The 24,913-nt window shown below is 42.6% G+C and overlaps 1 protein-coding gene across 3 annotated transcripts in view; it reads left to right on the top strand.

The window, feature by feature from the left end:
* Nucleotides 1–22,900, top strand: part of DDX58 (DExD/H-box helicase 58) — a 72,115-nt gene extending 49,215 nt beyond the window's left edge. For 2 of the 3 annotated variants that reach the window (XM_045840248.1, XM_045840246.1), the window contains exons 11-18: nt 3,900–4,057; nt 5,389–5,524; nt 6,271–6,419; nt 8,524–8,614; nt 10,839–11,009; nt 12,132–12,283; nt 19,332–19,475; nt 22,182–22,676. In XM_045840248.1, the coding sequence (XP_045696204.1) occupies nt 3,900–4,057; nt 5,389–5,524; nt 6,271–6,419; nt 8,524–8,614; nt 10,839–11,009; nt 12,132–12,283; nt 19,332–19,475; nt 22,182–22,478 (1,298 nt within the window). In that variant the 3' untranslated portion in view covers nt 22,479–22,676. Of the gene's footprint in view, nt 1–3,899; nt 4,058–5,388; nt 5,525–6,270; nt 6,420–8,523; nt 8,615–10,838; nt 11,010–12,131; nt 12,284–19,331; nt 19,476–22,181; nt 22,677–22,765 lie in introns of those variants that run through there. The other variant, XM_045840247.1, reaches the window with a different exon arrangement.
* The last annotated feature ends 2,013 nt before the right edge of the window (nt 22,901–24,913 follow it).

Genomic DNA, 24,913 nt, shown 5'->3' with positions numbered 1-24,913 from the left:
GCCATATTTCATTGTCTCCTCATTTTGGCAGCCTCCCTGTGTTTGTTTCTATGTATTAGTTAGAGCTGCCATGATTTCCTGTCTTGGTAGTGTGGCCTAATGTAGTAGGTGTCCTGTAGGGTCCAGTGGCACAGCCTGCCCTATGACCCAAGCTGGGTACTTGAGGTGCGCCCTTCCTGTGGTCTGAGTACACCCTCCTCTTGTAGTTGTGCCTTGGTTGCTGTTGCAGATCAATGGGAGGGATTTACCCAGGCCAGTCAGCTGCGAGGATTGGCTGTGACCACTTACCACCAACCTCCACCCTCCATAGAGGATCAGCTGTGCGGGGGCAGGGTGGTGGTGCTCTGACATGGTCTGTAGCTGTCCACTGGGTGTGTGTGGTGAGCGGTTCCCAGGTAGTGCAAGCCAGGGTCAGCCTCCTCCTGTGTTTTGTCCAGGGCCACCCTGCCTGAGCAAAAAAGCAATCTAAGATGGCTGCTATTTGTGCTGGGCTTGGGTTTGGAGATTCCCAGGTGAAGCTAAGCTGTGAATCTAAGCTGGCTGCTGCTAGTGCTGGGCCTGGAACTCACTGTGGCCAGCTGTTGCTTGTTTGATAGGATTTAGGTAGTTGTGAAGCATGGCCCAAGACCAGCCATTCATATGGAAAAGCAGCTTAGTTGGGCTTGTAAGTTAGGTGCAGTAGAATCTCTAGGGATCTCCAAGGTGGGTCAAATAGTGTTAGCCAGGTTGATGGAGTCTCGGATATGGCATCAGCTTGCTGGCTCATTCTGGATCGATGTGATTTCTTAATTCTGTAGTTGTCAGATTTCCATGCAACTCGATTTCTGATGGTTCTGGGTGATGATTGTTTCGTATTTTAGTTGTAATTTTCATATGATTGTGCGAAGAAGTGAGCCATGTCTGCCTATGCCACCATCACAACCATAGGTTGATAAAAAAAAAACAACCCAGAGGTTGAGTTTCTTGATTATAGGTTATTCTAGAACCTTCTAAGTCCTTCTTTATTTTGTCTTGCCTTTGTTTTTCTTTCCAAATCCAAAGTAAATATAGGACAGACAGCTGAAAAATATTATATTAAGGCAATTTATTGCTTTTTCTGACCTTCCAAATTAGCTTTCTATCCTGACTTCCCTTTTATATGAATGAAACCACCATTCCCTGTGATGGCTCATTCAGACCTAGAAGTGATCTTTGACCTTTCCTCTTTTGAGGCTCTCATGAAATCATCACATTCTGTTCTTTTTATCCATACACTCATTCACCAGAGATTTACTGTGTCAGGTGTGCTAGGTGATGGGAATGGCAAGGTTCAAGGCCCTCAGGGAGCTGACAGTCACTCAATGAGAGTCAGATGTGAGTAGCTTCCATGGGACAGGGCAGAGTCCCACAGGGGGCACTATGGGGGCACACAGGGGCGGGGCGGGGCTGTAGGGAAGGCTTCCCAGGATGATCTTGAAGTCAACGAAGTAAAGGAGAGATGATTAAGTAAGGTCTAAGAGGCATTAGGCATAGAGGGAAGAGAGAGCACAGTGACTTTTAGGAACTGCAAGCACTTCATGGTAATTGAACATGTGAGTGGTAGAAAGGGGTGAGACTAAAGGGAGTGGCCGGGGGCAGACAGGGAAGGGCCTGGTAGGCCCAGCTGAGTCTGAATTTTATCCTAAAAGCAATGGGCAGCAGCTGAAGATTTCAAACTGATTAGTGATGTGACAAGGACAGCCGTGAAGGAAGAGGGCCAGAGGTGGTTGAGGTGGGTTGGTGAAGGGAGAAGGACCGTGCGAGGTGCTGCACACAGGAAGTGTTCAGGTTTAATGGCGGACTGGGATTGGGTAGGGGCGAGGGAGGAAAGGGAGTGGAAGACTTGCCCCGGGCTCTCGCTTGGGCAGCTGCATGTACGCCAGTGGGTGGTACTGGTTCTCCAGAACTAGGAGCCGCTTTGGCAGGTACAAGGTGAATTGAGAGTTTTGCAAATACAGTGATCCCTCACTCATCTCGGGAGTTACGTTCCAGAGACCCCCGCGATAGGTGAAAATCCACGAAGTAGCGGCGTTATATTTAGTTTATTATTTATATATATTTTAAGGCTTTATAAACCCTTCCCACACTCCTATAAACCTTTCCCACTCTCTTATTAACCTTTCCCACACTCTCGTAAATACTTCATATGCTCTCTAACACTTTCTACACTCTTAAACCTACGTGATTTTAACAACATATAAAATTCTATATGGGTACTCACCAGTGAAGTATATAAAGTCCTGGGATATAGCGAAAGCTCCGTGATACAGAATTAGATATCTTTTTTAAAAAAACCTTGATACAATGAAGCCACAATAGGTGAACTGCAATATAGCGAGGGACGACTGTACTGAATTTCTGGTGTCTGCAAGATGTCTCATGGTGTCGCGCCTTCTCTCACACTTATTTTGCACTTCTTTCCTTTTCTTTTACGGCTTGATCTAAGACATTCTGATAGCCTTCTAACTGGTTTGCCCACTTTCACTCTCTTTTCCATCCATCCCAACATGCCCTCCCCATTGCCTGATTAGTCTCCTGAAGGATCAGTGTTACCATGTCAGTGTCCTGCCTGAATCCCTTTGCCGTGCAGGCAGAGCCCTCTAAGTCTCTAATTTGACAGTGTGAGCCCCACCTGCACAATCTGGTTCTACTTACCTTTCCAGTTTCACCTTCCACTCCTTTGATTTAGTCGTTCCTTGAACATGTTCATTCACTTGTTCACTCATTCAGTGTTGGCAGTGTGCTAGGTATTGGGGTTACAATGTGGTCCCTGAGACACAGCCCCTGCCCTCATGGCATTTCCAGTATTATAGTAAAGCCAAATTAGTAAGTAATAAAAATAAAGCAACAGGGGATGGAGTGGGTGGGTGGTGGGGATAGGTATGTTTCCAGCAGAGGGAACAGCATGTAGAAGGCCAGGAGAGTAGGGGGAGTGTGGGGTCTCACATTAGTCCTGTAAAATGCAGGGAGGGGACCGTCTAGAGATGGGGATTGGAAGCTGGCTGGGCTGGATCACTGAGGACCCTGTGAGCCAGGGTGGGAGTTTGTCCGGAGGAATCTAATAAAGGCTCTGAAGCAGTGGGGTAGCATAGGTTCTCATCTTCATTTTGGGAAGTCCCTCTAACTGTTGACTGAGGAATGGATGGGAGGCAATGCAGCGAGATGTGGGGAGAACACTTAGGAGGCCATGATACCATCAGGAACATTGTAACCTGTCTGAATGGCTGGGGGGCAGTGGCAGGGGTGGGGAGACGTGAATTTCTCCTTTCTTACTCATTCCACCTCTAATACTCTACCTCCACCTTTTCACCAGTCAACTTCTCGTTTCCAGATTGCTTAGCTTATTTTTTTGACAGACTTTATTTTTCAGAGCAGTTTTAGGTTTACAGAATAATTGAGCAGAATATACAGAGATTTCCCATTTACCTCCTGTTCCCAACTTAGCTTTTTTTTTTAACGCCTGCCCAAGTTCAGTAAATGCTTGCTGATTCATTTAGTTTACTGCTGGCCTTGAATTTGGGGCAGGAAGGAGCAGCATGTCAATGCCACTTGTCTGGGCAGCCTCCTTTGTTCCTTTTATTTAAAAAGAGGAGCATTTCAACCCAGAAATACAGCTCTTGCCTGTGAATTTTGCTGAAGTGTGCTGTTCCTGAGAAGCCCCAGGGCACTGTTCCTCGAGCAACTCACAGACTGAACCTCTTGAGAACAGGGCTGCTGTGTCTCCCCATCCTTTGTCCCCAGTCCGTGCACAGAGCCGGGGCTGTTTCAGGAGGACCGTTCTGTGCACAGAGAGTAGGAAAGGAAATTGGAGGGTACAACATGCTTAGAACCAACCTTAAATGACTGACATTATGGTGCAACGGAAAACTTTTTCTTTCCAGAAAGCTTATCTCGAATTCGAAATAGGCGTTTTGGAACACAGAAATACGAACAGTGGATCGTTGACGTTCAGAAAAAGTGCACCGTGCTGCAGCTGCCGGACAAAGAGAGAGAGAGCAGGGTCTGCAAAGCGCTGTTTCTCTACACTTCCCATTTGCGGGTACGTTCCTCCTTTGGGGGGGCGCACTTTGGTTGTAGCCCCACTGGGAGCTGTGCTGTGGCAGCTGAGGGAACATCAGCTTTTCATCCTGTTCCCAACAGCCCGCTTAGGAATTTTCCAGAAGGTTCTTATGAAGCAACTCCAAAAGTTGTCCCATTCAGCATCTTCTTTGCCTGCTTTCTGAAACTTAACACAAGAGCCCACAGGACAGAAACAAAGAGGGGTTCTGTGCTGTGTCTCCGGCATCCCCATGACTAACACAACTAGAAAAAGTTGGGGGATGAGGAAACATTACTGTAGGCATGAGACTGGTGAGTGCAGTGAGGGCTCCTGCCGCCCTGTCCTGGAACATGCTTTCTTGTCCTTGATAAAGCCACATGCACACAAGGAAGATGCGGGTGTTCTAGAACACACTCAGTATGCATTTATAGAATTTTAATGAATTTAACTGAATATTTGGTATAGGTGGTCAGTGCTGTCACTTCAAAAAAATTTATTTATTTATTTATTTTTAGAGAAAGGGAAGGAGAAAGAGAGGGAGAGAAATGTCAGTGTGTGGTTGCCTCTCACACACTCCCAATTGAGGACCTGGCTCAAAACCCAGGCACATGCCCTGACTGGGAATCAAACCAGTGGTCCCCTGGTTCTCAGGCCTGCGCTCAATCCACTGAGCCACACCAGCCAGGGCTCAGTGCTGTCATTATAAACAGGTGCAATTGCAATTTAGTGATGCTTTAGATGTATAAAGAGATTAAATTGAATGTCTGAATTATGAGGCAGGTTGATATGGAAGCTGATTTGCCTTCTGTGTGTGTGTTTTAATCTTGACATGCATTTTTCTTGTAATTTTCCTTCTTTTCCAAGGTAGAACTTGAATCCAAAGTGATCCTAATTAATTAATGATTCTAGTTAATTGAGTTTTTTTCAAAGAGTATGTGAATCTGTGATTTTATTAAGTACCACTAGGGACTGTTCATTTTAAGAAACTAAGTTGGGCCCTGGCTGGTGTGGCTCCATGGAGTGGCAGCCTCCAAACCAGAGGGTTTGATCCCCAGTCAGGGCACATGCCTGGGTTGCGGACCAGGTCCCCGGTAAGGGGCCCACGAGGGGCAACCACACATTGATGTTTCTCTTCCTCTCTTTCTCCCTCCCTTCCCCTCTTTCTAAAACTAAAATCTTAAAAAAAAAAAAACACCCTAAGTTGGAATAGATTTGAGAAAAGTTTATTCTTCAAATTAATTCCATGCCAAGTTACAGCTAATTGAACTTAAGTATGGCAAGTGTGTTAAGACATTAGAAATATATTGAAACTAAGTTTTCATTTTGCACAGAAATTTAATGATGCTCTCATTATCAATGAGCATGCACGGACAAAAGATGCTCTGGATTACTTGAAAGACTTCTTCCGTAATGTCCGAGCGTCAGGATTTGATGAGATTGAGCAGGATCTCACTCGGAGATTTGAAGGTGGGTGGTGTTCCCAGTGGAGGGAGCCATGGGGCCTGGTGACTCCAGTGGCTGCATAGTGGTGTGGTGTTGTACTTAGCACGTGGTGATGCTCACAGACTTGTCCTGGGCTTATGAGGGTATCGTAGATGGCAGGACTGTTAAGCTTCAGTGGGGTCTGGTACTTAGGGAAAGAATCTGCAGCTGACTGCATTTCCAGTTTTGAAGAAGGAAAACTAGTAGGATGTGCAAAGGATACATTCCATAGAAATAGTTAATTGATAGCATATTTTTACTTTAATTTTAGTGATTTTATAGAGGTTTACAAAATGCAAAAAAAGTATTCTAATGATATTTAAAATACTCTAATTTACATATACTTCTGTGTAAAGAAAAAAACCAAACTGGCTCATAGTCCCACATCCTTCATATTAAGAAAAATATAGGAAGATACTAAATGAAAAGTAAGTCTTCCTTTTCCCTCTCCCCCAATTTTTTCCCCCAAAGGTAATTACAGTTAGTAATTTTGGGGGGACTATACGGAAGTATTTACTACGCATATGTGTAACCCAGTGATGGGCTGCTAACCAGCTCTCGGGGGAAAATGCATTTATTAGTGTATTAAATGTATGCATTAAATCAGTAGTTATCACTTATAAAACTCTGGTCATAGATTGAGAGATTACCTGAACTATAGCTGAAAGTCACGGTGTGTTCTAGATTTTTAGAATTTATAAGTCATGTATAAAAACATTCTTCTTTTGCAGAAAAGCTGCAGGAACTAGAGAGCATTTCCATGGATCCCAGCAACGAGAACCCTAAACTCAGGGACCTCTGCTACGTCTTGCAGGAGGAGTACCACCTGAACCCAGAGACCAGAACCATTCTCTTTGTGAAAACCAGAGCGCTTGTGGACGTAAGCTGCTTCTCCTCCTTGTGGATGACAAATGACTCGGCACCATTTTATTGAAAAAATTATTTTCTTCACTTCACTGTCGTAATCACTCTATAGTTTATAATGGTGTCTTGGTACCTTTATGCATTTTTTATTCTTTTCATCAATGTAAAAAATTTTAGCCATTCTATGGGTATATAGTAATACATATACTAGAGTTTTAATTTCCGTTTGACTAATGACTAATGCCATTTAACATTTTTTATGTATTTATTAGCTATCCATATGACTTCTTTGGTAAAGTGTCTGTTCACATGTTTCGCCCATTTTAAAATTGGGTGTAGTTGGATTGTTTGTCATGTTACTGTTGAGTTTTTAAGTGTTCTTATAGTCTCACGAAAACGTCCTCTGTCGGGAATGTGATTTGAAATGTTTTGTTCTGGTGTTCTCATTCTCTTAAGACTGTCTTTTACAGATCAACAGTGTAACTTTTGATGAAGCCCAGTTAATTGATTTTTTTCTTTCTGTGGATTGTGCTTTTGGTATCTAAGAGCACTTTGCCTACCCATGATCACAAAGACTTTCTCTGGGTTATCTTCTAGGAGTTTGTAGTTTTACAATTTGCAGTTAGGTCTACAATCCGCTTTGAGGTGTGGGTTGAGGTGCTTTTCCCCTTTGTTGTCTGTGGACACCCCGCTGTTCCAGCAGTGCTGTGTGTGGGGAACTCTGCTGTCTCTGCACTTGACTGCCTTTGTAGCTTTCTCAAAAATCAGTTGACTGTACTTTTTGGATCTATTTCTGGATTCTTTATTCTGTTCCATAAATCTATACATCTATTCTTTCACCCATTCCCCTCTGTCTTGGCTGCTATAGCTTTATAGTAACTATTAAGATCAGCTAGTTTGAGTTCTCTAACTTTTTCTTTTCTTTAACATTGTTTTAGTTATCTTCCTTTGCCTTTCCGTTTATATTTTAGAATCAGCTTGTTCACATCTGTGAAAAAGTCTACTGGGATTTCTTTTGGGCTTGCACTGAATCTGTAAACAAATTGGGCAGAAATGACATCTTAATACTATTGAACCTTCTAATTCCTGACCATAGTATATCTGTTCACTTATATAGGGCTTCTGTATTAGCTCTCTCTCACTGATAACAAATTGCCCCAAAACTTAGTGACTGGACAAAGACATCTACTATCACAAAGACATCTATTATCTTATAGTATCCGTGGATCCAGAAGCTGGAAACAACTGGGTGTTTCTGGCTCAGGGTCTCTCACGAGGCTGTAACCAAGGTGTTTGGCCATGGCTGCCGTCACCTCAGGGCTGGACCTCCAGCCTCACTTAGCTGGCTGTTGGCAGGCCTTGCAGGTGCTTCTGAGCTCACCCATGGGGCCTCTCCCCAGAGCTGCTTCACAGCAGGGCAGCTGGCTTCCCCTAGACCGAGTGGTCAAGGGAGACTGAGAAAGAATGCCTAGGATGGGGGTCACAGTCATTTTGTAACTTTGGTGTGGAAGTGGTATCTGATCATGTCTGTCGTATTTCATTAATTAGGAGCAAGTCAGTAAGTTCAGCTCATGCTTGAGGGGGAGAGACATGAGGATCTGAATACCGGGGGTACAGATCATGGAGGGCTGCCTTAGAGGGCACCTGCCACATCTTTGCTTCCACCAGTGTTTTGTTGTTTTCAGCATACAGAGTCTGCACATGTTTTGTTAGACTTGTACTGAAGTATTGCTTTTTAATGCAATTGTAAATGGTCCTTTTATTTTTTGTTGCTAGTATGTGGAAATACAGCTGATTTTTGTATGCTGATCTTGTGTCCTCAGATCTTGCTAATAAGCTCACTTCTCAGTTCTACATATACACTCTTCTAAACTTTGCTTTTCTCACTTAAAAATATCTTAGCAATTAAACCATATCAGATCACAAAGATTTGTACTTTTATGATTAATTATTGCATATAAATGATTCAGTTCCCAGAAGCTTTTTTTCTTAGGTTTATCAGTCTGAAACCTGTCTGCATACTAACTTAAAGTTTTTTTCTTCTTGCATACATTTCAGTATTGAATTAATACAGATGGGATACAAATAATGTCCAACTGATAACTGCTTTTCATTTTCAGGCTTTAAAGAATTGGATTGAGGAACATTCTACACTCAGCTTTCTAAAACCTGGCATATTGACTGGACGTGGCAAAACAAATCAGAACATAGGTATTTATATATGGTATACTATATATAAGAATATATATAATTCAATTTTTTTATTAATGTTGGTATCAGTCAGGGTTCAACTAAAGAAGCAGAACTAGTAGAAGATTATATATATGTACATATATGCATATATACATACACACATATGTGTACATACACTCACAGGGATTTATTACAAGGACTTGGAATATACTATTTTACTGGCAAAACAAGTTTTAAGTCTGAAGGGTAGGTGGTCAGGAGCAGGTTGGAACTCCATAGGCATGAGCTGTTCGGAGTCTCTGAGCTCAGGAAACTCCAAAGCTGTCTTTTAAAGGGCTAACTTGATTAGGTCAGGCCCACCTAGGGGGGAACCCCTGTTTAACTTAATGTCAACTGGTTAGGAACTTTAATTACATCTCCTTCCATATGTGCTGCAGACAAAACCAAAGTTGTTGTTTTTTTTTTAACATATAGATTTTTAACAATAGATTAACTGGAAATAGAAATGATCTGCTTCTATTTTATTGTTCTTTAAACTGTAGATGCTTTTGTGTATATTATACATTTTATAATTTAAAAAATAGTCCAAGCAGCCCCAGCTGGTGTGGCTCAATGGATTGAGTGCTGGCCTATAAACCAAAGGGTCGCTGGTTCAATTCCCAGTCAGGGCACAAGCCTGGGTTGGGGGCCAGGTCCCCAGTAGGGAGCGTGAGAGAGGCAACCACACATTGATGTTTCTTTCCCTCTCTTTCTCCCTCTGTTTCCTTCTGTCTATAAATAAATAAAATCTTAAAAAAAATAGTCCAAGCAGACAATCTTGAAATCTGGCAAGGAGGTCAGAGGATGTAAGGCTGCCTCCGTTATCACCCAGGAGGAGCCCAGGCAGCCAGCCTCCACCTGGCAGCCTCACAGCTCTGCTCCCCATGCTTCAGGTCCTCACTCTGTTCCTCCTAGTTCATGTGGCTTATAATAAGCAGTACCCACCTTACCAGTCCTCAGTCATCATTTGAACTTCCCCCTTGTACAGATTTTAAATTTCATGACTCTAAAGAGCAAATTCATATCTTGAAAACTTGGCTTGCCATGTGCAGTTGAAAACCACATTGTTGAGGTTGGAATTCCAAGTCCTCTGCCATCTGACTCTGAGACTGCAATTTGATTTGCCAACTTTGTTATTTCCCCACACATAAGCACTCAGAAAACATTTTCTTATTGGTTTCTTAATTTATTCACCCATCCATCCACATTTATTTAGAATTTACTCTGTGCCAGCCACTGTCCCTCTGCCAAGCACCGCCCCACCCCCGCGCCCCTCCACCCTCCCACAGCACCCTGTCCTGCCTCCATCTCACCGCTCGTCGACTGGAGTCCTAGCTTCCCGTGACATCCCTCTCCTTCCACCTGTGAGCTCCGTGTGGGTGAAGGTGGGCCTTTGACCACTGTGCCCTTATTTGACAAACCATAGTGCTGAAGAAATGTTTAATGTGCAGATAGATGGAGAAGTTCAGAAATTAATAAAGTATGGTGTCCGTCTTGGGCATGCTCACTGTTTAGGAGATAGTGAAAAGAAGTTAGTTTGGCCTTCACAAAACATATCTCAAGATTTTGACTGCCACTGTACTAGAAAAAATGGAACTTTTATAAATTCCATGAACTCTGAAGCGATGATCTCTGAAATTCTTTCTCCGCTCAGTGTATCAGTGGCTGAGAACTGCACACTATTAGCTCCCTAGACTTAAAAAGTCAAGGCCTGGCCCCGCTGCGAGCCAGGCTGTCAGTTTACCACACTTCCAAAACCTTCATCCACGAAGGGGAATCATAACACTGGCCACATCAGTTTGAAAGGGCTTTGTGAAGTTCCAGTGAGTAAGTAGATGAAAGTGTTTTGTTAGCTGTGAACTCCTGTACACATGCAGAGGCACTACTATTTATTTTTGCAAAAAAAAAATCAGTATTTGTTTTGAGACAACACAGCTAAAGCCACACAGCTAGTAAGTGTTGAGGCTGGGATCTGAACTCAGGCAGTCTTGGAGCAGAGTCCAAATTGTCACCACATTAAATGTCCTTTCTGCAACAATGACGGGAATAGGCCCTACTGCCTGGGGCTGCTGGGAGATCGTGAATATGAAGCACTTACACAGTACCTGGCATGTAATAAGCACCCCATTATTAGTAGCTATTTTTTTCAAGGGTGAAATTCCCTCTTTGGTGAGTTATGTCTTGCCCTCTGACTCTGCCACAGGAATGACCCTCCCAGCACAGAAGTGTGTACTGGATGCATTCAGAACCCACGGAGACAACAAGATCCTGATCGCCACCTCGGTGGCTGATGAAGGCATTGACATTGCGCAGTGCAATCTGGTCATCCTGTACGAGTATGTGGGCAACGTCATCCGAATGATCCAGACCAGAGGTGAGGGCAGCATCAGTGCTTGTATTCAGTGTCTGCCAGTTTGTCTGATGTGTGAGTGTGTCTTCCGCTCTGGCCTTCTTTAGCGGGTCATACTTGTGTGTGTGACCAATGGCATGGTGCGCTGTGGTATCACTGCTATAAATGTGGCTTATTTGGTCAGGACCAGGTGGCTACAGTTTTGTCCACTGTTTTAATTCCCGTTCATGAAGAAAAACACACACTTGACCAGCACTGACTGACATGTTTACGGGAGGATGGTTCTCACTTCGACCAAGGCTCTGACAGTCACCACGTGGGCCTTTCCCGGTTGTGCCTGTGCTGCCGCTGGGCCCTCTGTATTCACGGGGCACTTCCGTCCCACTTGAACTAGAGGGTCTCCTAACTGGTCTTCCTTTTTTCAGTTTCTGTCACAACAGCTGCCGCATTACTTTTCCTGGAAAACAGCTCTGAGCGTGTCACTTCCCTGTACAGAAACCCCAGTGGTTCCCCAGTTTTCTGGATGTTACACAGGTTTCAAATCTAGCACCCACGTACCTTTCCAACCTTGTTTCCCAACCTGACTTCATGATTTTTTCCTTGTTGAAGGAATTGCTCATGTACTGCTACTTTCCCTCTCCTTCCATATCACCTGTCCCTAATTCCCCTGGCTGTCAATCATCTCTCTTTTGAACATTTGTAGCTCTTTACATCTGTCTTTCAGCACTTACCATTTCGCACCTAATTCTGGTGGGTGTGCACATAGCTTATTTCCCCATTTCCTAGGAGGCTCCTGGGTGAGGATCTCTGTTACTCAGCTTAGAGCCCTCACGGTGTCACCCTGAGGGTTCATGTTGGATTGCCTTTAAAGCAGTGTTTCTGATGATGTGGCTCTCTGATCACATGACAGCATGGAGACTCCGAGGGAGCCAGTCTGAGGCGGACTCCTAGTTCACGTGTATGTTCAGGGTGCAGGTGCCTACCTGCACCTGAGTCTGTGCCCTGACAGCTCAGCTTACTTGCAAAGCAGGATCCAGTACACCAGAGTGGAATTTTAGGAGTACCCCTTTCTCTTTGCTTACCAGTTCTTAGATTTATCAGTGTTTTAAGTTAAAGATGCCAAATGAAATACTTATTTTCCAACAGGCAGAGGAAGAGCAAGAGGTAGCAAGTGCTTCCTTCTGACTAGTAATGCTGATGTAATTGAAAAAGAAAAAATGAACATGTGCAAAGAAAAAATGATGAATACCTCCATTTTAAGCCTTCAGACATGGGATGAAGCAGCATTTAAAGAAAAGGTAAGTCTTTCTGTCTGTGCTACTCTTTCAGAATCTGACCATCAGTAAGAAATGGGGAATGTGAGCATGTTGCATCAGATGGCTGAGTGTTACCTTAGAACAATAAGTGTAAGCTTAAAAATTTGTCTGGCAGCGAACATCAGATTCATTCTACTTTTAAGTCTCAATGAGATTAAAATATATTCTATTAATGCTAATACCTAAAGTTGGGGTTTTTTTTTATGTAAAAGGAAAACTGAGCTAGGATTGCTGTTGACAGTTTATCTTGAGGGTAACACCCAAATACCGCAAAACACAGCCCTTCTCGATCTTTTCCTCGGATCTCTCTAACATCCAGAATGGTGTCGGAATGCCTGATCGTAGGCATGGATAATAATGTGTACTTTGGAGTGGCACACCTTTCAGTTCAGTTCAGTCTCTTGGTGGTAACCTTCATTTTAATGTAATTTCCTTTACACCTCGGACACATAGAATGAGATGAGGGGAAATGAAGATACGCGCATGCATATATACGCACATGCGTGCACACCCACACTTTCTCCAGGCTTTGCAGAGATTTCCATCTCAGGATCTCTGGAATCATCGAGCACTATAGGGCCAGAGGACAGCTGTAACCATCAGTGGTCCCAGCTTCAGTGCTGCCACTTATGAGTGAGTTCAGGTTGTTACTCTGTCTTAAATCATCCATTCCCTCATTTGTGAAGTTGGAGAAATAACAGCAGTAAACTCTCAGGGAAATTTAGGGGATGAAATGAAGTGTATGCATTGCTTAGTACAGGGCTGATATAAAATAAGAGCTCAAAAAATGAGTCGTTTTTGGACACAGGTGTGAGGCACGATTTTCATGAAGATGGACCTTCCAATTCAGGAGAGCAACTCCACAGTATCCACAACTTTAAGTCATAATCTCAATGATTAAAAAATACTGAGAAACATTGATGTAAAGGAAATTGACCATTTTTTTAGCAAAAAAAATGCAACTTTAGGTCAGTGTTTACTCATTTTAAAAAATGTTTATTCCTAAAGTTTGGAGACCAAGATATTTGAAAACACCTCTTCCATATTTTCAGTAAGAAGAATTGCAGGGAAATTCTTTAGTTCCTCCTGAGTTTCCTCCTTAGTTTTACTGAGGGATAGGGGACTTTCACCGAGCCTATAGGACATTGGGATGTTGCCAATAAAGGCCTTAAAACCATATTAGCTTTAGTACCTGTGGGATAATATTTATCTACTCCACGAATTTACAAGCTACTTATTAGACTCACACGTGGCAGAACAACCGAGTAAAGGTCGACTGAGGAAGATGGAGGCTGGACCAGGCATAGACAGTCTTCTGTAGCCAGCACACCAGGTCAGGTCGTGGAGTGGGGAGAAAACAGGTTATGGATCTGTTGAATTGGGCTATTGAATAGCATTTGGGATTCCCCTGGCACCCACAGAGAGAAAACAGTGCCCTGGCCTGACGTGCACCCTGGCCAGTAGGATCTGTGTGTCATGGCGGCTATGCACAAATACACATGGACTGCAGAAGTCCTGTGGAGAAAAGGGATGGCACAGCCACTCTCTAAGTGAGAGAGAGAGAGAGAGAGAGGGCCCTGGCCCCTACCTGGACAGGCTTTTATTGCTTTTCTGGGTACGTTACATTGAGGATGGTCCTCATTTGCTACGCACAGGTTTGCTGTAGGTGATTACCTTTTACAGATAACAAAGGAAAGAATGTTGCTACTTGCTTCAAAGAGAAGGATGTTACAGATTAAGGGGTAAAGTCGTTGAACTGGTTACACTCCATACCAGGTTTAGCACAGATTTTAGGAAGTCACAGTAAGCACCTGCTGCCTCAATCCAGGGTGAGGGAGTTTTAGCAAAAGCAAGTCTCATGGCAGCTTAGGTACAATGCAGGCCTGATTCCCCACAGGAGAACCTATCCATGGGCGTGGCTCCTGTGTGCCGGAACCTCACTTCCCACTGGCCTTTCCGAGTGAGAGCTGGGCTACATTCCCACGCCACGAGGAACAGGTCCCTGTACTGGCCAGGTGGCTCAGTTGGTTAGAGTGTTGTCCTGATACACCAAGGTTGTGGGTTCGATCCTCAGTCAGGGCACATACAAGAATCAACCAGTGAATACATAAGTAAGTGGAACAATGAATTGATGTTTCTCTCTCTCTCCCTCCCTCTCTCTCTAAAATCAATACATAAAAATTTAAAAAGAAAAAGAAAATCAGCAGAGATGGCAAAGAATGAGAGGGAACCCAGACACATGCAGCTCGGGGTCATTCTGTAGCCGCTAGGAGCCCAGGGGCTTGGCATCGCCCCTGACCTGTCATAGATGAGCAGCTGCTCCCTTGACAGAGGAAGGCTTTGCTCTCAGAGGTTTAGTGGAAGTGTAACAAGGGAGGGGCAACCTTGTACTCTTAAAACTGAAAGTAGTAATGTTTCCTGGGGTGAGACGCCTCTCTGTGCCGTCTAGATAAGGGCTCGGGTATTGGATCTGAGCACCCTGGCCCCTGCGTGTTGGTTTTAATGGGAGGAAGAAACTCTGCAGGAGAGAGGGGACAAGTTTGGTGCTCTCTAGGGCAGTCACCGGGGGGATGGAGATGGAGAGTGTACGCTTTCTTCCCCAGCCCCAAAGCCGTGCTGTCCCTTGCCTGCTGTGGCTGGCCTGCCTTAGAGCACGGTGGTCCCTGGGGAATCGCTGGTTACTCTGCTGCCTTTTTAACATGTGGGTGGTCTAGGGGTATCCAAGGACTGGTTGCCGTCAGGGAAGCTTCAGAATCTGGGAGTGTTTCACTCTAGAGAAATAAGATGTAAAGGGTATTTTTCACAGTTCTAATTTGAAATCAAAATGAGGAAGCCCACTTTCCTTCCTCATAGAGCAGAGAACGAGATGCAGGGTAAAACAAAGTTCATTTTGATGAAAGACCTTCCAGTGTGATTTGTACCCGTGACAGCACAGTTGGGGTTTCAGAGTTTTGCTCTTTTCTGCCTCAGGGCACAGTACTGGGCGGCTTCTCCAGCCGCCGGTGGAGGGGAGAGGCAGTGTGCCGTGCAGGCTAACTTGTGGTGATGGTTGAGTCTCTTTGTCCAGTTATTGAGTTAGTTTTAAGTATAGCTGTAATAGTTTTAACTCACTGGGATTTATTACCTGTAGTAACATGTAAAATATTTGGGATTATAAAATATAATAAAGATTTAAAAATAAAGTAAAATATTTCGGGTTATGAGTATTTAATCGAATTTTAGTACATAATTTAATATCGTTGGATTTAAGTGAATTTTTAAAAGTTGGATGCTTGAAGGGCAAGTTTATATCTTTACCCTCATTCCTATCACATTCTCCCCACCCCCCCGTCTGCTCTAAGTAGTGACTAGATCCATATCTGGGAAAAGGACATTAAGTTGCTCAAAGGGAAACGTGTATCATGTAACCCAGGAATTTCACTTCTAGAAATCTATCCAAAGGAAATAATGGCAATGGAAACGGAAATAAATACACATAATGTAACAGTTTTACAGCAGTGAAAAATTGAGTTGAAAAAAGGAGGCATAGCCCTGACTGGTATAGCTCAGTGGGTTGGGCATTGTCCTGCAAACCAAAAGGTCACCAGTTCAATTCCCCATCAGGGCACATGCCTGGGTTGCAGGCCAGGTCCCTGGTTCGGGGCACCTGAGAGGCAACCATTTGATATGTCATCTTCACATTGGTGTTTCTCTCCCTTCTCTTTCTCTCTCCCTTCCCCTGTCTCTAAAAATAAATACATGAAATCTTTATAAAAAAAAGAAAAATATGAGGCATAAACATTCTTTCTTTTTACAAAAACAGTGAAGATAATTTCAGGTGAAAGAATTGGGAGTAGGGTTTGGGAACTCATATTTTGATTGTTTTCCTACATTCCAGCTCTAACTTTATTTAAGTCAAATTTTATTTGAATTTGAAGAGCTTTAGAAATCAATGCATTTTCTATGATTGATGAGTAACTAGTTAGAAGATATGAAGGAGAGGGAGATTTCCATTCACAGTGACAACAATAATTGTAACTCACACGTACAGAACATGGATTATCCACCTCCACCAAGCCCTGCGGTAGAGTCTCTTATAACATCATTTTATAGGAGGGAAACCGAGGCATGAAGAGCTTCAGCAGCAATAAATCACACAGTTAGGGTAGAGCTGGCAAAGCTCACCTGTTTAACTACTACACCTACTAGCCTAACCACAAATGTTTGAAGCGTGAATAATGACTATTAAACTTTTACTGAGATGTATGAGGTAAGTTAAGACAAAAGAAAAGAAATGCTCTGCTCTTGAATGGAATGGCTGGATATTTTAAAGTTGTGTATTTGCTTCAAATTCACTTTGAGGCTCATCATAACCCAGAATCAAAGTATGTTTCCAACGTGATAAAATGGTTTCAGAGTTTATACAGAAAATGCATAAACATGGTTGTGATATTTCTGAAAAGATAAGTGATGAGTGGAGATTGCCCTAACCCAATACTAAAGCACAAAATGTTGTCATTAATATTTTCATTGTTTTAAGCACATGATTAGCCTAATAAGCCGAGGATAACACTGATGAGCATTTAGCTTGTGCCAGGTGGTCCTTCACACATGTCACCTCCCAACAGCGCACAGAGTAGATGCTATAGTTGTTCTCATTTTGTATTCGAGGAAACTGAGGCACTTGCCCTACATTACACAGCTGATAGGAACAGGGTTTGCACCTGGGCTGTGGTTCTACCTGGAACCCTGATAAAATACAATCTGAGAAAAGAGAGTCAACCCCACAAACAGGTGAGACAGGGCAGACCCTTTACAGCTGACAGTGTGGAATCACCATGTTCTTTCCTCATTTATGATGTTTTAAGATTCCTTCTTTCATCATTTCCTTCTGTTTAGAGAACTTCCTTTTGACATTCTTTTCGGGAAGTTCCGATGGTGAACAAATTCTCTTAGTTCCCCTTCATCTCAGGTTGTCTTGATTTCCCCTTTATTTCTGAAAGCATATTGCTGGGTATGGGAGTCCAGGTTGACAGTTTTTTCTTTCAGCCTTTGAAAAATGTTGTCTCACTTTCTTCTGGCCTTCATGGTCTCTGACGAACAGTCTGCTGTAATTTCAGAGTGTTTTCCCTCCTTAGGTAAGGCATCATTTCTATGTTTTTAGTCTTCAGAAGTTTAATGATAATGTATCTTAGTGTGGATTTCTTTGGGTTTATCCTGTTTGGTGTTTGTTCAGGTTTTTGAATCTGTAAGTTTATATTACATGATGTTCAATCTAGAAAATGTCCAGCCTTTATTCCTTCTAGTGCTTTTTAAACTCTGTTTCTCCTCTCTGCCCAGGATTCCAGTGACATGAATGTCAGGTCTTTTTTGATAGTCCTGAAGGTCCCTGAGGCTCTGCTCATTTTTTTCCACTCTGCATGCTTGCTGTCATTCCATTTGGGTAATGTCTGTTACTCTCTGTTCCAGTTCACTGATTCTTTCCTTTGTCTGCTCCATCTTGCTGCTGAGCCCATCCGCTGAGCTTTTTACTTTAGCTATTACGTCTTCCAACTCTAAAATTTCCATTTGGTCCTCCTACATAGCCTCCATTTCTTTGTTGAGCCTTTACAGTTTTTCATGTTTCAAGAGCATTTATGAATACTCATGGAAGCCTTTTTATCATGGCTGCTTTAAAAATCTTTCTCTGATAATTATAACATCTCTGTCTTCTCAGTGGTGGCATGTATCGATTGTCTTTTTTTTTTTCATTCAGTTTCAGATCTTTCTAGCTTTTTATATGAGGAGTGATTTTATTAATTAAAACCCGAACATTTTCATATTACATTATGAGGCTTGAGATCTTATTTAACCTTCTGTGCTAGCTGGCTTTTTCTGCCTTCTGTTCTGGCAGAGCAGGCGGAGGACATTGTCTTGTCACTGGTAGGTGGAGGTACAAGCCTAGCTTCCCCGTTTAGCCTCTGTTGATACCAACAAGGGGAGACTCCTTGTTACTGCTGGGTGGAAGTGGGAGATTGGGCTCCCCATGTGGACTCTGCTGACACCAGAGGCAAGGGGAGCTACTAGTGAGCAGGGATAGAAGTCCTGGCTCTCTTCTCGGCCTTCCCTGACCCCACCAGGCGGGAGTGTTGGGGTGCTTCGTTACAGCCATTCAGAGTGAAAATCGAGGTTTCCCTCTGAGCCTGCACTGGCGTGGATGGAGGTTGGGTCACAGTGTTTTGTTTTGTTTTGTTTTATTCTTTGGTGTTTGGCTGGAGTCAAATGTTTACTGGCTAAAAGTTTTCTGTCTTTCTAGACTGCTCTTTTCCTGGCCCTTTGGCTGGAGAGAGTAAGCTTTTGTCAAGACTTTATCTGTGCCCACAGGCATTTCTGGTTGCCCGCTTCTTCGGCTCCAGTCTGGGGTAGATGTGGTGAAAAGAAAACCCAGGGCACTCACAGCCGTGCTGCTCCTAGGGCTCCTAGGGTTCCAAGGTTCCTAGCTGGTCTGCCTTCCTCTCTGCACCCTTTAGAACCTTCTTATGTTAATTTTAAATAAACATAAGTTGTACTTGGCCAAGGCCTAAATTTTGAAATAGAATGCAGTCAGTACTCTCTGTGGTTGGAAGAGGAGAGAGATAAAAAGATTTTAAATGGTGAGGGCTCTTCTGCCTGCCATTCTGTTTGGTGGGTTTTTGCCTTGGAAGTGGGTGTCATTATGTCTGAAACAGTCAATGCATATCATATGCCTATTTGTGAAGGACATTTTAAGTTTTGCCAGCTACTGAAGTAGAAAGCATTGTTCACATTAATTATTTTATGGCCATCCTTAGTGCTTTTATAGGCAACTTTGATGAGGAAATTAAAAGACTAGTTGGAGGCCACAGTTAAACATTGACTAACAGAAAGTTAGGCGAACCAATAAAATTATCTATGGGATTTTTACACAGCTGCCAGGTATGACATGTTCGTGGAAGTGCATGTGAATGCAGAGTAAACGATACACGTGTGTGTGTTGTGTGTGTCCTAGTTATACTTAAACTACATTTATGAGGGTTTTCTTTTTCCCATTTAGATTCGCCAGATACAGATTACTGAAAAATTAATCAGGGATAATCAAGGAAAAACAGAACCTGTACTTGATAAGGAAAATAAAAAGCTGCTCTGCAGAAAGTGCAAAGCCTTTGCATGTTATACGGCTGATATAAGAGTGATAGAGGTAAGTAAGCAGCCTTTTCCACAAAGAGCACTGGGTCATTTTTTTAGCACTAATTAAAGATAACCAACTAATGATGAGTTATTTGTGATGAGATTACTATTATTTCCATACAACTTTATCATGTTATAGTCCATGTATTTTACAAAAACTAAGAAGTTAAAAGAAACCCTTTGTTTCAACAAAAAAGAAATAGTTTTAAAAATTTCTGCACAGCCACTTAATTAAAAATTATGTAGCCATTAAAAATAATGGGTGTCTTAAATGCACTGTGGTTTCCTGGATTAGATTTTAGAACAGAGAAAAGGGTATTACTGTAACCAAGTAACCAGGGGCTTGTCCATGTGGCACCTTGATGCACGGCCCAACAATTAGTGTTGAAGGAAACAGGTTTTTATTTATAGAATTCCAACCTGGGAGGGGGATGCTGAGAGCACTCCTGCTCAGAGCCCTGTTCTCCCACAAGACCAGCACTCCCCTTGCTCTCCAAAAGGCTATAAGCCAAAACCATGCCCAGAAGTTTCTCATATCTTTATCTGTTCTTAAGCCAGCTACACAAGCAGGGCTCCATCCCCTCTGGAAATGCTCTTGTGGGTTTCAGAGTCGCCATCCTGTCGCAGCAGCTCTCTCCTTCAGGACCTGGGGTACATTGATCTCAGTCTCCATGTAGTGGTTCAGGAAAACATATGCCTATTGCACTGGATCATGGTGAAATCTGGAAAGGCACACGTCCCAAGAGAGTGACTTCTTCGTATGTCCTGCAGAAAGGCCGAAGTCTGCAGCTCAGCATTCCCGGTCACAGTTCAGTTCAGCTCCAGGCATCTCCCAGGAATCTGTGCTTGGTTAGGCAGGTTCCTGCACAGCTCCATCAGCTCTCTCCTTATACCCTTTCCTCCTGCATGGCTTCTCCCTCCTCTCTTCCAGACCTCAGGCGGAACCCCTTTATCTTTTAGCCCACCCTTATTTTGAAAGCTCTGCCCAGAACTTCCTTTGTGACCTCATATCCAGCCCCTCCTACCATGTGCTACTTTTACCAGTTCCCTGCTATCTTTTACCTTTTTTTGGCTGCCATCATTAGTCAAGGCAAGAGTTTCCCATGACACAGGGTCATCCACCTCCCCTGGATATGTCATCAGTCACTGAATGCTCTGACTGTCATGTACACCTTTGCCCAGGGTGGCAGCACAGCTATTGACTTGCCATTGTTATGCAAAGTATCTTAACATATTATCTGCTCCCCCTCCCCCCAATCAAGGTTTGTGGGGAAAATGCTTTGCTATTTTCAGGAACCCCCACTTTGTACCCTGTTACATTACTAGGAAAAGAGGTAAAATCTGTAGTTTAGTTAATAGTAATGTATCAATATTAACTTCTTAATTTGGAGAAATACATTATGGTATGTAAGATGTTAGTATTCAGAAAAGGTACTGAAGGGTATATAATAATTCTCTGGACTACATTGGTAACTTACGTATAAATCTAAAAGTATTCCAAAGTAGTTTATTAAAGTGATTATGAAGTTTACATAGTATAATGGAAAACTCCTTACAAACTCTTTGTAAAGTGGAAAAATAACCAGGATACAAAATTATAAACATGCTACGATTATAGCTGTGTGAAATAGTAGCAGCAATACCACTATCAGTATAAAAATACAGAAAAACTATACAGAAAAAAAACTACAGGAAATATACTAACATGTATTATTATTTTGCAGCAAGACTCCATGATTTATTTCTCTGTGTACTTTTTATGTTTTCCAAACTTTCTTTTTGGGATGCAAATCACTTTTACAAGCAAAATATCTCCTTATTTTTAAAACACAGTATCTGCAGGTTATATAAATAAATAAATAAATAAATACAAATAAATAAATAAATGCTATATATATTATTTATTTATTTTCACTTTTAGATAAAAGGTTAGAAAAATCTCAGAAGACAGAAATGGGATATTACTCACTTGCTGCTATTGGGGGGCTGGGTGGAGGGCCTGTGCTGGTTCAGATGATTATTTCTTTAGGGTTCTGTTTGCTCTTCAGAAAGCTGTATTAGGGGCAATACTGGCAGGTTTCCAGACCTTTCTGAGTTTGCTTCTCTAACTATAAAAGATCCTTTCAGCTGGGTGATTTTTCTATTGAAAATGGCCCTTTTAGACTGTGTGTTTTCCTGAGGGACTGGTAAGTTGGATCTGCATTTGCTCTGTGCAGCCTTTTTTTTTTTTTTTTTTTTTTTAAGTTTTTCTCTAAAGTTACCTGTAGGTGGGGCCTGTGGACACGTAGTCCCTCCCCCTGTTCAGATCCACACTGACCCTTTGCTGTTTTTCCCTGTATCTTTTGAATGATGCCTGTCAGGCCACTGGTAAACTCAGGCTTCACGGATCTGCAACAAATACCCCTTTTCTTTCTAAACTAATAAAGAGTATCTACTTCAAGAAACTAGGTTGCCTGGAAACTTCCTAGTCCTCCTCTTCTTGAGAGTCCCCTGTCAACTCACTTGCCCCTCCACCCCCAGCCCTCACTTGTAATTGTGCATCAGGCTGTATGGATTCTACGTTGGCCTTCAGGTGAATCCATATTTCCTTCTTTCCCCTTATGTAAAATAAGTAGGATCCCACCTGCTGTTCATCTCAGATTATTGTGGAGGTTTTTAAAAAACAATTGTGAACTTGTAACATTCTGTTTTGTATGTTCTATCCCTTCCTCTATAGGAATGCCATTACACTGTGGTTGGAGATGCTTTCAGGGAGTGCTTTGTGACTAGATCACATCCCAAACCAAAGAATTTGGGGATTTTTGAGAAGAAAGCAAAGATATTCTGCGGTAGACAGGACTGCAGCCACGACTGGGGGATCTGTGTGAGGTACAAGACATTTGACATCCCACTTATAAAAATTGAAAGTTTTGTGGTGGAGGATATTGCCACTGGAGCTCAGAGACTGTATGCAAAGTGGAGGGACTTTCATTTTGAGAAGCTACCATTTGATGCTGCAGAAATGTCCAAATGACCTCAGGACTCATCTTCAGCTACAGAGAATGGGTGATCTTGAGTGGAGAATTACCCCCAGTGGAGAAATCATACCACTGTGAAGATATTTACCTGAGGCTGATACTGCACTGAATGTTGATCACTTAATTCACCTTTTATTCATTGCTTTCAACAGTTTGTACTATATCATATACATAAAGCATGCATGAGTGAGTCAGAACACTGAATGCTTCATAGGCCAATAGGGCTCCAAGTACTTGGGAAAAATTTTAAAGCCTCAACTTCTCTTTCCATTCTTCCCTTCAGAACCAACCACTGGTTTATACCCAGTAGCCACTCAGTACACATGAGAATGAATGAATGAATGAATGAAAGAAAGAAAGAAAGAAAGAAAGAAAGAAAGAAAGAAAGAAAGAAAGAAGAAGGAAGGAAGGAAGGAAGGAAGGAAGGAAGGAAGGAAGGAAGAAGAAGAAGAAGGAAGGAAGGAAGGAAGGAAGGAAGGAAGGAAGGAAGGAAGGAAGGAAGAAAGAAAGAAAAGAAAGAAAGAAAGAAAGAAAGAAAGAAAGAAAGAAAGAAAGAAATGTTGAAAGGTTTCTCAATGCCCTGGCTGAGTAGTTTAGTTGGTTCGAGTGTCCACTGTATATACCAAGGTTGTTCATCCCTGGTCCGGGCACACATGAGAATCAACCAACGAATGCGTAAGCAAGTGGAACAACATGTTTCTTTCTTCCTTCTTCCCCTCTCTCTCCAAAAATCAATTAAAAAAAACAATGGTGTTTATGACTCCCCATTTAATAAACTAACAAAATGTTATTTTTTTAAAAGATTTTTCATACTTCCTTTTCTTTCTTTAACCTACTGTAAACCAGCTTCTGCCTTTAATAATGTACTGAAATTGTTCTTGTCAAGGTTACCAATGACTCTGGTGCCCAAATCCGCTGGGCACCTCTTAGTTCTCTCCAAGCTCTTTGCTGCTTGGGGCCCTATTGGGTACTCCTTTCTTGGAACTCTTTCCTGGCTTCTGTGTCTTCTAGCTCTATTTCAGTCTGTTCTGTTGGTTCCGTTTTGCTAATCCCTTAAATGTTGACAATTCCAAGGGTTCAACATATATACATATATATCAATGTAACAGTGACACGTGCTCATGTTTTCTGTTTAGCAATGTGTGTGGCATGTAATCTTAAAATTCTGTAGAGGAGGACTTTTAGTAATGGAGCATGTAAGTGGTCCAGTACTTCCTGAGAAGCTGATTTCTGTTCTTTTAGTTTATCGTGCATCTTGCCCTGTTGTTTTCATAGCCTGTGCTGTTGTCCCCTTGGAGTGGTCTAACCAAGCCATTTCCCAATAATGGCTAATAGTCAATACTTGGACTCTGTTCTCAGCTCCCTTGGATGATACTGAGGAGGCTGTTTAATTTGGCTGTCCTTTTTATTTAAAAAATCAGAGTGCATATCCAAATGACACTCCCGTGGTTTAACTAGGTTTGCTGGGGCTTCAGAGCTTAGTGTGGGGTTTTCCAGACATGGAGACAGCTGCCTGAGATTTGCTGTTTCTCTCCAGGCCACAGGATCTTGTGTTGAATTCAGGGTGGGCTCTGCAGTAATTTAAACATCTTTCTAAAACAGATTCAGATTAGTTGTTTGTAACTCATGTTGGTGGTTCAGCAGTCACTTCATGAACAGAACAAGAGGCATCTTTGTCACTCTCAGCACCTAGGACATTCCAAGGGGGGTGGAGATGAAGACCAGATACAGATTATTATAAATCACGGTCTCACAAGTATCTCTTTTTATAGTGAATGGCTTGTTGTTGTTGTTGTTTTTTTTTGCTGTTGTTTAAAAACATCAATAGAATATATAAAACATCTACTGGAAATCTATTTGAGAAAAGTTCTTTCAAGTTTCTAAACAGTCCAGCTTAGATGAAGGTGAAGATTTAGTCTCTTCAGACTAAAGCCGATGCAAGAAAAACTTCCCTCGTTTGATTTTGGCGTGGAGTCAAGCTGTTGCCAGGCATGGAGCCTGGAACAGAGGAGGCAGTTGGTTCTTATTCATTGAAGGAAAGACACCAGTAAATAGGATTTTAAGAAATGAGAACTTCTGACTCATGCCCCAGTGCTGGTCACTGGACTTCTGCATCAAAGGCTGCATTCCACAGCCCACGCGGGAGTCTTTCTCACGGGTCCTCGCCCAGCCCCTATGAGAACATCCTAGCAGGCTGTCCAGCCTGAAGTTCCTCAGGTGCTTGAATGAAAGTCCGAGGGACTCTTCTGAGGAATGAAAGGGAGTCTTATTCTGATATGATATGCAAATCAGAACTGAGGGTGAAAGGGCCTAAGCCTGGGACCTCAGGGGTGGCCTGAGTGAGGGCCGGCCTTCCAGACTCGGAGACCTGAAGTAACCGCGTAGGGTGCTCTCACATTAAAACTAACTAAAAGCAGGTCATGGGCAGTTG

This window comes from Phyllostomus hastatus, unplaced genomic scaffold (genome assembly GCF_019186645.2).
Source record: "Phyllostomus hastatus isolate PE091 unplaced genomic scaffold, TTU_PhHast_1.1 phas_contig_34, whole genome shotgun sequence".
NCBI classification, from domain to species: Eukaryota; Metazoa; Chordata; class Mammalia; order Chiroptera; family Phyllostomidae; genus Phyllostomus; species Phyllostomus hastatus.
This window is presented reverse-complemented; position numbering and strand designations above follow the sequence as displayed.